Below are 14,438 nucleotides of genomic sequence, written 5' to 3' on the forward strand. Positions count from 1 at the left end.
GGGGGGGGGGACGAAGGGCCTACGTCCTGCCGGTGGGGGCTCCTCACTGGCAGGTGAGCCAATAAGAGACAACACAGAGATGTGTGGGGGGAGGAGTTCATTGGCATAACCACTAAACTGGGGAGAAACTTTGAAGCATGATTGGCTACTAAGTTAAAAACATGTAATAAAAATAATGAACACTGAACACTGCTCACAATGTGTCGCTTTGTGACGTAGATCTTAGATATTAGAGGGGGGGGGGGGGGGGGGGCAATTACAGAACCCTGGGGGACTCCAGTCAATAAAGTATAAGGGGTTAACTGGATAAGTATAAAGGTTTCTATACAATAAACAATATTGATACTGTGAGAATTACATGATCAAATATACAGTTTTCCTCAGTCTATTCTTGTGTAAAAAATATAAAAAATCAAATATACATAAAATATGAGTTTGTATCATAAGAGACACAATATGACACTGATATTTACATCATCATCATCATCAGTGTTGAAGGACAGTATTTATGATACATATTTATAAATGTATGGAGTGGAGGTTTGTTCACTTCTCTCTAATCTAATCTAAGATCTAAAGCTCCCTGTGGTGATGACTCATTTTATACCATAGAGTTTGACATTAATATGGATTTGACCAGGGACCCCCATTTGAACACATTGTGCCACGGACCCCCATTTGAACATATTTGTGCCAGGGACCCCCATTTGAACATATTTGTGCCGCGGACCCCCATTTGAACATATTTGTGTCAGGGACCCCCATTTGAACACATTTGTGCCAGGGACCCCCATTTGAACATAATTGTGCCACGGACCCCCATTTGAACACTTTTGTGCCGCGGACCCCCATTTGAACAAATTTGTGACACGGACCCCCATTTGAACATATTCGTGCCACGGACCCCATACAAGATTTCGGTTATAATTTTCTAAAATATATTATATAAAAAATATCATACTTTTTTTAAAAGTAGCAGATCTACAAGCTCACAACCCGTCGCGATGCGACACGTTGTGAGCTTGTAGATCTGCTACTTTCAAATAGCCAATATATACAGAGGTTAACGTGTTTAAACTGATTTAGAGACGACTGGTTCTCAAAGTAGGGTCCAGGGGCCCCCGGGGGTCCTTGAGGGGATACCAGGGGGTCCTAAGCTAAATCATTAAATAAACAGCATCAAAATCAGTGTAACCACGTCAACCATCACTGCTGTTGGTCACAATGTGTCGTAATGTGACGCGTTGTGAGCTTGTAGATCTGCTATTTCAGGATTTTATAATTTGTAACATTTTTAACACAAATCTTGTCTTAAGGGGGTCCGGGGTCAAAGGTCAAATACATTGGGGGTCGTTGACATGACAACGTTAGAGAAACACTGAATCTACAGGAGCTTTAATGTGTGACTGTCACTATGCTGCTTATTACATCATCATGATGATGTCACCGTGATGTCATGATGAGTCACTCATGCCCAAATATGGAGTCCATGACGTCAGACTCAGCTAGTCTCAAAGTGTCCTGGCAACAGTGGTAACCATGACAACCTGCACTCACTCAAACATGTTGAGTAACCATGGTGACCTGATGTCATCCTCACATAGAGACTCTATCTCTGCTCACACAGACACACTGAGGAGGAGGAGGACAAGAACCTGAACCCAGCATAGAGAGGTTCAGAGAATGTGTTCTGGAAGGTGTACAGGTGTGTCAATGAGTCAGAGGACCCTTTATAGAAGGACAGAGTCCCAACAGACCAGTCCAGATACACTGCTACTCTGTTAGAGTCAGAGGGACTGACAGGGAGGACAGTGTCCTTACTATTGTGTCTGACAGTGTAACTGTTACCATGACTACCACCACCACAGTACAGACTCCAGGACTTGTCATTGAATCCAAGCCTACAGTCATCACCACCTCCTTTCCTGCTGATCCCTCTGTAAGTCACTGCTATAAGAACCTCTCCACTCCACTCTACCTCCCAGTAACAGTGTCCAGTCAGACCCTCTGTACAAAGAACCTGAGCCAGTCCATCAAACCTGTCAGGATGTTCAGGATATGATTGATCCTGATCCTGATCCATCCGTGTCACCTTTCTGTTGTTCTCAGACAGAGAGAGGTAGTTGCGTGCTGTGTTTGTGTCCAGTGTGAGAGGATGGAAATCTGATGAGAAAAACAATACAGTAAACATTAAATACATCACACACACACACACACACACACACACACACACACACACACACACACACACACACACACACACACACACACACACACACACACATTAAGTTTATGTGAAATGACATCAATGTGGAAAATACACAGTGGTGGAAAAGTACTCATATGTTTTACTTAAGTAAAAGTATCAATACTGCAATGTATAAAAGACTTTTTCTTGTTACAAGAAAAAGTCTGGAATTCAAAATGTACTTGTGTAAAAGTACAAAAGTATTGCTATTAAAATGTACTTAAAGTACCAAAAGTAGAAAGTACTCATTATGCAGAATGTCCTGTTTCACAAGTTTTCAAATGTATAAATGTAATAAAAATCATTTGAAAATAGCAGATCTACAAGCTCACGATGCGACTTATTGTGAGCTAGTAGCTAGTAACTAGTAACTAAAGTTTTCGAATAATTGTAGTGGAGTAAAAGTACAATATTAGCCTCTGAGATGTAGAAGTAAGTAGAAGTAAAAGTTATAAACATTGGAAATACTCCAGTAAAGTAAAAAATAAATACCTAAAAATGTTACTTAAGTAGTACTTACAGTACCCCCAAAAGAATCATTTGAATTGAGGACCCCCCACCCTGACAAACACTTGTCAGGGTGGGGGGAGTTGTAGGAGTTGAGGAGTCATTTAGTTTGACTCGGTTCCAAAGATAAATACTGTGAAAATAGCCGATCTGCAAGCTCACAACACCTCAGTGTTGTGAGCTTGCAGATCTCCAGGTCATAGCCAGGTCATTTATAGCTGATTGGCTATTTATAGCCGATTTACCACTTATAGATCGGCTAGCTTGTAGATCTATTTTGTAGATCGTCTATTTTCACAATATTTGCCTCTTTCTTACGTAATATTTGACAATTTGGTATTAAAAAGGTCTTAAAAGTCCTTACATTGTAACTTTATAAATGTGCAGATACCCTGTATACACTTATACGGTATGTTGGTTTGTTTACTGTTGAGAGATAAAACAATGTTACACATTAAGATAATCATCTGGGGACCCCCCAAAATAATTCGGGGACCCCCCTGGGGGTCCAGACCGCGAGTTTGTAAACCACTGTGTTACATAGAAAAAATTCAGCATCTACAAGTTAGCAACACGCAGATTTACAAGCTCACAACGTGTCACGATGCGAGGCGTTGTGAACTTGTAGATCTCCTATTTATTATGTATATTCATTGTTTTATGTTTTTATGCACTACAGTATTTACATCTACAAGCCGATCTACAAGCTGACAACATGTCACATTGCAACATGTGAGCTTGTAGATCCGCTGTTTTTGAATTAGCCAATCTACAAGCTCACAGCCTGTCATGATGCAAGGCATTGTGAGCTTGTAGATCGGCTATTTATCTTATTTTACCACAACCCAATCTGCAAGCTCACAACCTGTCACAATGTTACTCGTTGTAAGTTGATAGATTGGCTAGTTATGTATTAGAAAAATAGCCGATCTACAAGCTCACAACGCTTGTAAATCAGCAATTTAATTAATGAATTAATCTAAATTAATACACAATATGTCACAATATGAGGTGTTGTGAGCTTGTAGATTAGCTATTTTGGGAATATAAATCATCTTCAAGTTCACATCGTCTTATGATGTGACACGTTGTGTTGTGGTATTTTTCAAATATAGCCGAAATACAAATTCAGAACCCATGTTACCCATTTTGAGCTTGTAGATCGGCTATTCTTACCTAATTTTCAAATATAGCCAATCTAAAAGCTCACAACGCATCATGATGTGATGCATGGTGAGCTTGTAGATCGGCTATTTTCATCTATTTCAATTATTTATAATCTACAATCCAATCTGCAAGCTCACAACCTGTCACAATGTGACAAGTTGTGAGCTTGTAGATCCACTGTTTAAAACAGTAAAAGTCCATATAAAAGTTCATCACACGTTAAACAACATTGTGAGTTTATGTTTGAAATACAGCTGATCTACAAGCTCACAACCTGTCACAGTGTAACTCATGGGTTTGTAGACCTGCTCCTTTTGAGTTTTATACAAAACCAAACTACAAGCTCACAACGGGTCGCAATGTGATCCTTGTGAGCTTGTAGATCCTCTACGTTAAAAAAAAGAGAATCACCTGATCGACAAGCTCACAACCCATCACACTGATGTGCTTTGTGAGCTTGTAGATCGGCTGTTTTTGTTATGTTTGATATATTGAGGTCTGAGGAAGATCCAGCAGGCTTTAAACATCACATTCATGATGTTAATAAAGCATTTAACTTATGGATCATAATTATTCCAGTGCAGAGTTCTGCTCTGCATCTGGCTTTTTAAATGACTTTGGATGAGCGTGATCTTCTACTTGTTGATGTTTGAAATAACTCACTACCTGTCACAATGCAACATGGTGTGAGCTTGTAGATCGGCTGTTTTTGAAATAATAGCCAATCTAACAACTCATAGCGCATAATAATGCGAGGCGTGGCGAGCTTGTAGATCTGCTATTTTTGCCTATTCCTGTAATATAGCCGATGTAAAAGCTCACAACCCAACATGATGTGAGCTTGTTGATCAGCAATTTGTATTTATTTGTAATAGTCTATCTAAAAGCTCACCACACGTCATGATCAGGGTTTCTGTTAGCCGGTATTTACCGGCCATTGACCGATAAAATATTTAATTGGCCGTTAATTATAAAGATCACAGACCACCGTGACCGATTGGGAAAATGCTGTTATTAGTCTGTCTGTCTGTTTGCAATGGATAAAGTGGTGAAAGTTGGTGACACACATACATTGCAGGCAAGTTATGAACCTCCCTTGTATCATCATTCATGATGACATAATTAACATTAACAAAACAAAACAAAAGCTGTAGGTTTTGCATATTAAGGTTGAATAAGATGTAGGGCCCAAAACATATATTAATGTGTTTATACTGTGTGACGTAGTCGCGCTAACGCCCACTTTATTCAGTTATTTTTAGGAAAGCGACTCCTCTGCATGATAGAGTAGATATTATTTAGTTAACTATAAAAACAGAAACAGATTGTATCTGTGATAAAGTGGAAAGAAGCTCAACGCTAACGTAACGAGGTGTAACTATCAGGTGGGTGAATGTATCTGCAAACACACATGTGATGTTAATTATAATATGGACGATTAATGTATTCTTTGGCCGGTAAAATATAATCCTGTCGGTCAAGGTGGCCGGCCCAAACATTGCCTTGAGAAAACCCTGGTCATGATGCAACGTATTGTGAGTTTGTAGATTGGCTCTTTTTATGTTTGAAATACAGCTGATCTACAAGCTCACAACCTGTCTCAATGTGACTCGTGAGTTTTTAGATCAGCAAATTTTGTTTCAAATATAGCTGAACTACAAGCTCACAACCTGTCTCAATGTGACACGTGAGCTTGTAGATCGGCTTCATTCTAAATATTGCAGATCTACAAGCACACAATGTGTCACAATGTGAGGCGTTGTGAGGAGTTGTGAGGCATTGGGTCTCATTCACTAAGCTCAGGTCCTCACATATTTTGTACTTATGTGCATATACGTGACTTCCCACGTTCAGTATTCATTCATCTTTTTTTGACCGTGAATTTGGGCGGACACTCAAACTCATGTCTGCTCAGGAACAGACTTATATGTCTCAAACCTTATGTTACTAGAATGCCTTATTCTTCATGAAAAATCTATGACAATAGTGTCAAACCTCAAATAATGTTTTTATGTTCCCAAAATGTGTCAACACATAAAAAAAACATATGTCAAAGATCTATTGCTTGGATGCATATTGTAGACATGATGCAAATTCAACCAATTTGTATTCTTTTCAGTTGACACATTTAGAGCTGAATTATTAGGTCCCTCTGTGTGTTTTCTGTTTCTGCAAATGTGGTCACAGTTTCACATATTGGACTTTCACGCCAACATGTTGCACTATTAATTTATGTTATTGACCACATCACATCATGTTATGTCTTAACATCTGATGAGGATACAGTATGGATGAAATCTAGCTGTGTCCATAATATCCATTCACCATTCTGACGTAGGACAGGATATGTTGTTAATCCTAGAGACAGGTTTATCCTCAGTAATCAATAAAGTGTGATCTGGTCCATAATTTATATCGGATCTCTGCGTTCCTGGATTCCAGCGTTAAAATCTTACCTCAGTCAAAAATGTGAGCATTATTTACTAAAAAAGTCTTCTATAATATCCTTTCCACGTTTTATTAACCTATTATTTGGTGGTGGTGGGGTTAAACATTGTAACTTCTTATTCTCATTATGAGAGCATTACTTTATTAACGTTCAGCTGATCCATCGTGTGATCGAGGGACTCACTTCCAGACAGAACAGATGTACAAGTTGTCAATGTGGTGTGACTTGACACGTTGTGATTTTGCAGATTATGTTTTTTTTTCTTCACGTGGGTATATTATGGTTGCCTTTTATGGTGTTAAATGGGGCGTGGAACAATACAAAGGATCTACACGGGAGCACACTAGTGACTTTAGAACACAAATGAGATACACCTGTGATACACACAAATCACAGCTCTGAACCCTCTTTCATGAATCACACATCAGAATTGACTTATTCCAATATACATATGTTATTTATGACCAGGATATACACCTTATTTATGACCAGGATATACACATTATTTATGACCAGGATATACACCTTATTTATGATCAGGATATACACCTTATTTATGACCGGGATATACACCTTATTTATGACCAGGATATACACCTTATTTATGACCAGGATATACACCTTATTTATGACCAGGATATACACCTTATTTATGACCAGGATATACACCTTATTTATGACCAGGATATACACCTTATTTATGACCAGGATATACACCTTATTTATGACCGGGATATACACCTTATTTATGACCGGGATATACACCTTATTTATGACCGGGATATACACCTTATTTATGACCGGGATATACACCTTATTTATGACCAGGATATACACCTTATTTATGACCAGGATATACACCTTATTTATGACCAGTATATACACCTTATTTATGACCAGGATATACACCTTATTTATGACCAGTATATACACCTTATTTATGACCAGGATATACACCTTATTTATGACCAGGATATACACCTTATTTATGACCAGGAAATACACCTTATTTATGACCAGGATATACACCTTATTTATGACCAGGATATACACCTTATTTATGACCAGGATATACACCTTATTTATGACCAGGTTAGTGAATGAGGCCCATTGTTTCTGTCAACCCACATGACCTTAGTTTTCTGAACTTAAATGTTTTATTCAAAATAAATAAAAAGATTCATGTTGCTATATACATAACAACATCTTAAATGACACAGATTCTTTCCCGGTTTTAAAGGTAAAACAACGTATAGGCTTTCCAGGTCTTAATGGGTTAAGGACCGGGCCAAGAGCAGAGAAACCTCCTGAATTCCCTGGAAGCTCTACTGAAGAGTTTTCAGGACAGTATCTGGGGAGGGGCCAACCGAGTATAAAACAGCAGTGGTGGAAAAAGTACTCACATTTTTTACTTAAGTAAAAGTATCAATACTGCAGTGTAGAAATACTCTGTTACAAGTAAAAGTCCGGTAATCAAAATTTACTTGAGTAAAAGTACAAAAGTATTGGCATCAAAATATACTTATAGTAAGAAAATAGCAGTTTCAAATGGCCGAAATGTATATAGGGCTGAAGTGGTTCATGCATGTGTTGAAATAATAATCTAAATCTGCAAAGTAACTAGTAACTAAAGCTGTCAAATAATTGTAGTGGAGTAAAAGTACAATATTTGCCTCTGAGATGTAATGGAGTAGAAGTAAAAGTATTGAAAAAGGGAAATACTCCAGCAAAGTAAAATGTCCTCAAAAGTGTACTTAAGGACAGTACTTGAGTAAATGTACTTAGTTACTGTACACCACTGGAAAACAGGGTATAAAATGTTAATGTGTGATATTGACACAGACAGACAGATACTCACATTTTGTACTGAGTTGAGGATTAAGCCAATCTTCTCCTCCATGTTTCACTCTGTAGGAAATAGAACAACAATGCATCAATGTCTAACTGTCTAACACAACGTCTCCACTACCTGACACTACAGTGTTTCTCCTATCATTATCTTGGCCCTGCAGCCCATCCAGACATACTCACTGCTGCCCAGTTTGGATCTCATCACCTCCTCAGACTCCACCTTAACCCCTAGCACTCCACTCTCCTTTATCCCTTCTTAATGCAAGTTTACTATGCAGATATATCTTGTTCTTAATGCAAGTTTACTATGCAGATATATCTTGTTCTTAATGCAAGTTTACTATGCAGATATATCTTGTTCTTAATGCAAGTTTACTATACAGATATATCTTGTTCTTAACGCAAGTTAGATATATCTTGTTCTTAACGCAAGTTTACTATGCAGATATATAAGGATAAGGATAATTCCTTTAACAGGTCTGTTCATGAAAGTCCTTGCGGTCTTGTTTCCAATGAGGGCCTGTGAGCAATTTCATTTCATTTCATCGACACATTTGCTGGAATCGTACCTGGGGCAACCAGGGCCTCTGGCTCCCTAGTCACTAACCACTCAGCTATGGCCGCCCCTTATATCTTGTTCTTAATGCAAGTTTACTATGCAGATATATCTTGGATATGTCTTGTTATTTCTCAACCATACAGAATGTTATTTAGATGTCATGTTGTTTAGACATCTGAACATATCCTGATAGATGCTGTGTTGACTCTGGACTTGATAAAACACAGTGGACCAACACCAGATGACATGATGACACCCAACATCATCACTGACAGTGAAAACTTCACACTGGAGTCAACACAGCATCTACCAGGAGATTTTAGGACTTTGTGCTTCTGTATGTTTACATGCTTCATGGAGATACTGATTTCATTTTCCAGCAGGACTTCCACCTGCCCACACAGAGCCAACACTACTAGTAACTGGTGTACTGGACATGGTATTACTGTGCTTAACTGACCAGACAACTGAGCTGACCTGAACCCCACAGAGAATAGATGTTGTATTGTCAAGAGGAAGGTGTGAGACACTAGACTCAACAATACAAATGAGCTTAAGGCTGCTATCAAAGCAAACCTGGCCTTCCATAACACCTCAACAGAACCACAGGCTGATCACCTCCATGCCACGCCCCATTGATTAAATCATTTGTTCAAAAGTAGCTCAGACCAAGTATTGAGTGCATAAATTAACATACTTTTCAGATGGTCCACATTTCTGTATTATATATCCTTTTGTTTTATGCACAATGAATCTAGAATATATGAAAGTTTCACTTCACCTTTGAATTATATTACGGAAGAAAACGATTTTTTAAAGGATCTGTATATATATATATATATATATATATATATATATATATATATATATATATATATATATATATATATTATTTGTTGGTTAAAGTATTAAATAAATATATTTGCATCTATTTATGACTTTGTGTCAGAGTGAATACACCGTTAAGAGACACATGAGGGAAACACTGTATATTCACTGTACTATCCAACATGGACACAGTCCAAGTCTACTCACATGCAGTTCTTCAGAACTGAATCATTCACCATGTTGAGGCTCAGGTCCAACTCTCTTAGGGAGGGATGAGAGTTTACAGCTGAGGACAGAACTTCACAGCATCTCTCTGACAAGCAGCACTGAGCCAGTCTGAATGAAGAATGAAACACCAGATACATTTAAACACGACCAGGAGACCTGAGGCCTGTTCCTCAAAACAGAATTAAAGCTTAAGCCTGGCTTTAACACATATCCTGGCTTAATTTAGCCAGGATTAGGGCTGAATCGGTTCCTCAAAAGCTGAATTAGCTTGAAGATTAGTTTAGCCAGTTCACCCGGGCTAAGTTTAGCCATGAGCCGATTCCTCAAAAGAGAATTGAAGCAAGCCTACCTTAGTTACCATGGCAATTTAGCTGTGAAGTTAGCCTGGTCAGGAGCAGGCTAACAGCCAAGCTTACTTAATCCAGTGCCAATTGTTCTTCAAGTTTTTCCACAGTTAATTCAACACATGTGTTTGAATATGGACTCATTTTAATGACCTTGCATTCAAATAAATTGAAATAAATACAATAAGATATAATCAAATTAATTATATTACTGAAATAGTGTGACCATGAATCATAATTGTTTCACAATGACTCGTGATATGTCATTGTCACTCTGTTAACACTATAGTTCATATTGTTGTTTGATGTTTGATCATATATTACAGATTTTTTTTTAATATTATAAAAAAATGTCTATATATATTATATATATATATATATGTATATATATATATATATATATATATATATATATATATGTATATATATATATATATATATATATATATATATATATATATATATATATATATATATATATATATATATATGTATATATATATATATATATATATATATATATATATATATATATATATATATATATATATATTACGAGTTTAAAAGAGCCTCTTCACTGAATGTAAGTCAATGAGGAGCATATTTTAAATTATCAATTTCTAGTCAATGGAGAAATTAATTTAAATTTCTTGTCCACCTTTGGAGTTACATCATGAACTACACAACCCAAACCTCTACCAAAGTGGTCTTGCAAATGTGGGGTTACTGCGTGTTCCTCTGGTTTTGGACTCCATGATTGGTCAAGTTCAAGGATTCTGCTATCGACTTTCATGGTCTTTTATAGAAATATGTGAAGCTTGGCTTCATTATCCTGGCTCGACACAGCCTGGCTTGACAAGGCCTAGCTCGACAAAGTCGCTCCTTTTCAGCCTGGCTTTGCTTTGAGGAACGGAATAAACGAGGCTTATATGGACCCGACTTTGTCAAGTCTGGATTTGGCTTAAGTGCAGGCTTAGTTTATTCACCTTTTGAGGAACAGGCCCCTGGTTCTGCCAGACACAGGCTAAGCCGGACTTCACATGACGTGTCAGCTTGTGTCTATGCTCATGTATGGACGAAAGGGTGGCAGACTTTTCTGGCTGGGACCTAAGGACAAACGGACAGGGCCATGTTTTTTGCCGATGTATGGAGAAAACAGTTACAAAACATGCCCATGTATGGACGAAAGGGGTCTTTTCTGACTGGGACTTTTCTGGCTGGGACCTAAGGACAAACGGACAGGGCCATGTTTTTTGCCGATGTATGGAGAAAACAGTTACAAAACATGCCCATGTATGGACGAAAGGGGTCTTTTCTGACTGGGACTTTTCTGGCTGGGACCTAAGGACAAATGGACATGCCATGTATGGACGAAACAGGGACAGAGCCTCATACCCTTACCCATACCCATACCCATACCCTTCGGGTCTGGCAAAAAAATAATAATACAAGAAACATGTTATATATACATTATTCCTGGATTGAGAACCTGGACTTGGCTGTGATGGACTGTCAGGGTTTTGGACTAGTGACCCAAGAGGTGGAAAGGAAAAAAAATAAAGAAATGGAAAAAAAAATACAACAACAATACAACAAAACAAGAAAGAAAATAAAGACAGATTCTTAAGATAAAGTTCAGCTCACTTGTCCCACTATAGTTAACTCTTTCAGTACATTTTCATAAAATACTCCCCCAGTTTTGTTATTTTGTAATTTAATTTTCAAATAGCTTCTCTATATGCAGTTTTAAACCTATACGACAGTTCTACCAGTAGAGAGCAGCAAATCGAGAAATTGATCGCCTCGTTGACTCGCTCGCCCCCTCCCAAACAGGCTCACGTCACATCCGGTCATAACCGGATGTGACGTGATCGACTATCTGTGATCGGGTTAAAATACGATGTAATACACGACTGCGATGACTGATCGTCACCCAGACCAAAGAGAATAGACGTGGACCTCTCCGTTCGTTTTGTTTACCGTGTTTGTTTACCTATTCTGGCCGAAAATGACCGAGGAAAAACAATGTGACCCGGAAACGGAATCTTCGCTATGCATCCGGCTCCGGGTGAATGTGACGTAAGTGGAAAACGAAAGTGCTGATGAAAGATAAACAGAATAGCGCGATCACAGTAAAAAGTAACAACTCGGGATTTCTCGTGCTGGCAGGGAGGGTACTCGGGAAAAACTTGGGGTATCTCGGGGCGTGGCACTGAGAGAGTTAATATAATTGCAGATTTTAATACAAGGCTGTTACTACCATCAAACAATCATTGCAAGATCATCTACATTGCTACAAATGAACAAGGCTATCCTAATGTTTCTCACAAATGTAATTTTAAATGTTTGAGGATGTTCCTGCTCTCTGTGCCTCATAGGTCTTTGTCAGATCTTGAGTTATTTGATCCTTTTTAAACTTTAGACCAAATGATAAACTATATCAATGAGAAGTTCATCAACACCAAATGTTTTCTCCATCACAATATGGTAAGTATTAGGAATTCAGATCTACAGAGTTCAGAAAGATGTTTCATAGGAAGGAGAAAAATACCACATGCTTATAAGGAGGAAATCGAGATCACCTTTGTACCTGCACAACTTTTTAAGGGTGGTCATCTAGTGAAATCCCTATTCCTGAAATGGACGCTTGCACCCATTAATATCAATTTAAATAATCAAATTTAGAAGATGATGAAGATCTGACAAAATACATCCAACAACGATAGCGTAATTTTGTATCTCAGCATGGAAGGACATGAGGTAGGCTTGGGTTCCCATAATCTGAGTTCCCAGAAGTTTTCGCCAGCTCTGGCGAGGAACTTCTGGGCCACAGCCCTGGTATTTGTGGGCGGGATGTACGTCACGCTCTGAATCTGAGCGGACACGCCTCTTACCGGTCTGAGAGCTGTGCAACTCGTCTAAAAAGTCCGACGAGAGGCAAACAGCAGTACACAACAATGGCGGCCGAAATTTCTCAAGGGGAAATTGCTTCCCGTCGATCCTATTTAGATGCATCACCCACTGCATGTGGATCCCGCCCCCTTTTCTTCATTGGCTGTTGATTTGAATCACAACGCAGTGGCCGCGCCCCTGCTGTCCAAGCTCCGACGCTAACCCTCCCAGACTAGGGTTCCCATGATATCAATCTTATTAACACTCTACCCGCCGGTCCCGTAGCCTACGGGCCGATAAATCCAACTGTAAAGCGCCGAACCCGTAGCCTACGGGCCGTGGTGCTTTTTCCTTTTTTTCGAAAAAAAAAAACGTTTTTCAATTTTCTACACGGACCATTTCATTGTAACACCACCGGAAAGCCCTTATTTGGGATTCCGTTTTTTCCGATGCCGGCAGCCCTCATTCTAATGACGAAACTGAAACTCAATTTTCTCCTTGTTGTTTTCTTCTCCTCGTCGATCATTGTTTAACATAAACCGTTCTAACTACAACATGGAGGCACTGTTTGACACACGTTCTTCAGTGGTAGAAGCAAGCAGATGTCTGCGATGTTTACAAACAGTGCACGGCTCAATTTTAAGGATTTTAACAAGGTCTATGGCGACCTGAAAAAAACAAAAAACAACAATAAAACGTTGGCACTGGTGAGTACATTATGAGATTAACCTATGGCGGTCAATGTGTTAATACAATCTCACCACATCATTCATATTATATTCACAAAATACAATACATAATAATACAGAATTGATCAAAAATAAATCTGATAAATGTATCTTACCTTAGAATTTCCAGTCTACAGCGCAGACTCTTCAGTCCAGCTAAGAGCAGCTCCAGTAATCCTGAGTCCTGCAGATTGTTTTTGCTGAGGTCCAATTCTCTCAAATGAGAAGGATTAGAGCTGAGAGCTGAAGCCACAACTTCAACCTCTGTCTGTCTGAGGTTACAGCCAACAAGTCTGTAAATACAGATTAAATAAGAGATTATCAAAACAAATTATATCATATATTATATACCATATATATGCCATAAATTATAATATATGGCAGAGACAAATAAAATAAAATCAGGCTTTGCCTAGGGTGCATTCTCCATGTTCTCAAAGATCAATATAGATCATAATATACTGATGACATTAGGGATCCCCATATATGGGCATAAAATAAATGCACAGAATCTCTGTAAGTATGTATGTATCTATTTTAAGCACGTCTGTAGTTCAGGTATCTTGAGAACTGTCCGACAGACCAACGTCAAACTTGGCAAATGACCTGAGTGTATTCTTATGTCAAAAGTCCCTAA

General features: G+C 38.4%; 2 protein-coding genes across 2 annotated transcripts in view; both read right to left on the reverse strand.

The window, feature by feature from the left end:
* Positions 1–9,831, reverse strand: part of LOC311062423 (stonustoxin subunit beta-like) — a 134,015-nt gene extending 124,184 nt beyond the window's left edge. Inside the window, exons 1-3 of the mRNA XM_084081448.1 lie at positions 9,817–9,831; positions 8,230–8,279; positions 1,378–2,163 (exon numbers count right to left, since the gene is read on the reverse strand). Coding sequence (XP_083937574.1) covers positions 1,610–2,083 — 474 coding nt within the window. The 5' untranslated portion in view covers positions 2,084–2,163; positions 8,230–8,279; positions 9,817–9,831 and the 3' untranslated portion in view covers positions 1,378–1,609. The remainder of the gene's footprint in view (positions 1–1,377; positions 2,164–8,229; positions 8,280–9,816) is intronic.
* LOC311062403 (uncharacterized protein) overlaps positions 1–14,438 on the reverse strand; it is a 320,988-nt gene that overhangs the window by 220,598 nt on the left and 85,952 nt on the right. The gene's annotated exons all lie outside the window — the stretch shown is intronic.

Source organism: Gymnoscopelus microlampas, assembly GCF_963454915.1.
Source record: "Gymnoscopelus microlampas genome assembly, chromosome: 15".
NCBI classification, from domain to species: domain Eukaryota; kingdom Metazoa; phylum Chordata; class Actinopteri; order Myctophiformes; family Myctophidae; genus Gymnoscopelus; species Gymnoscopelus microlampas.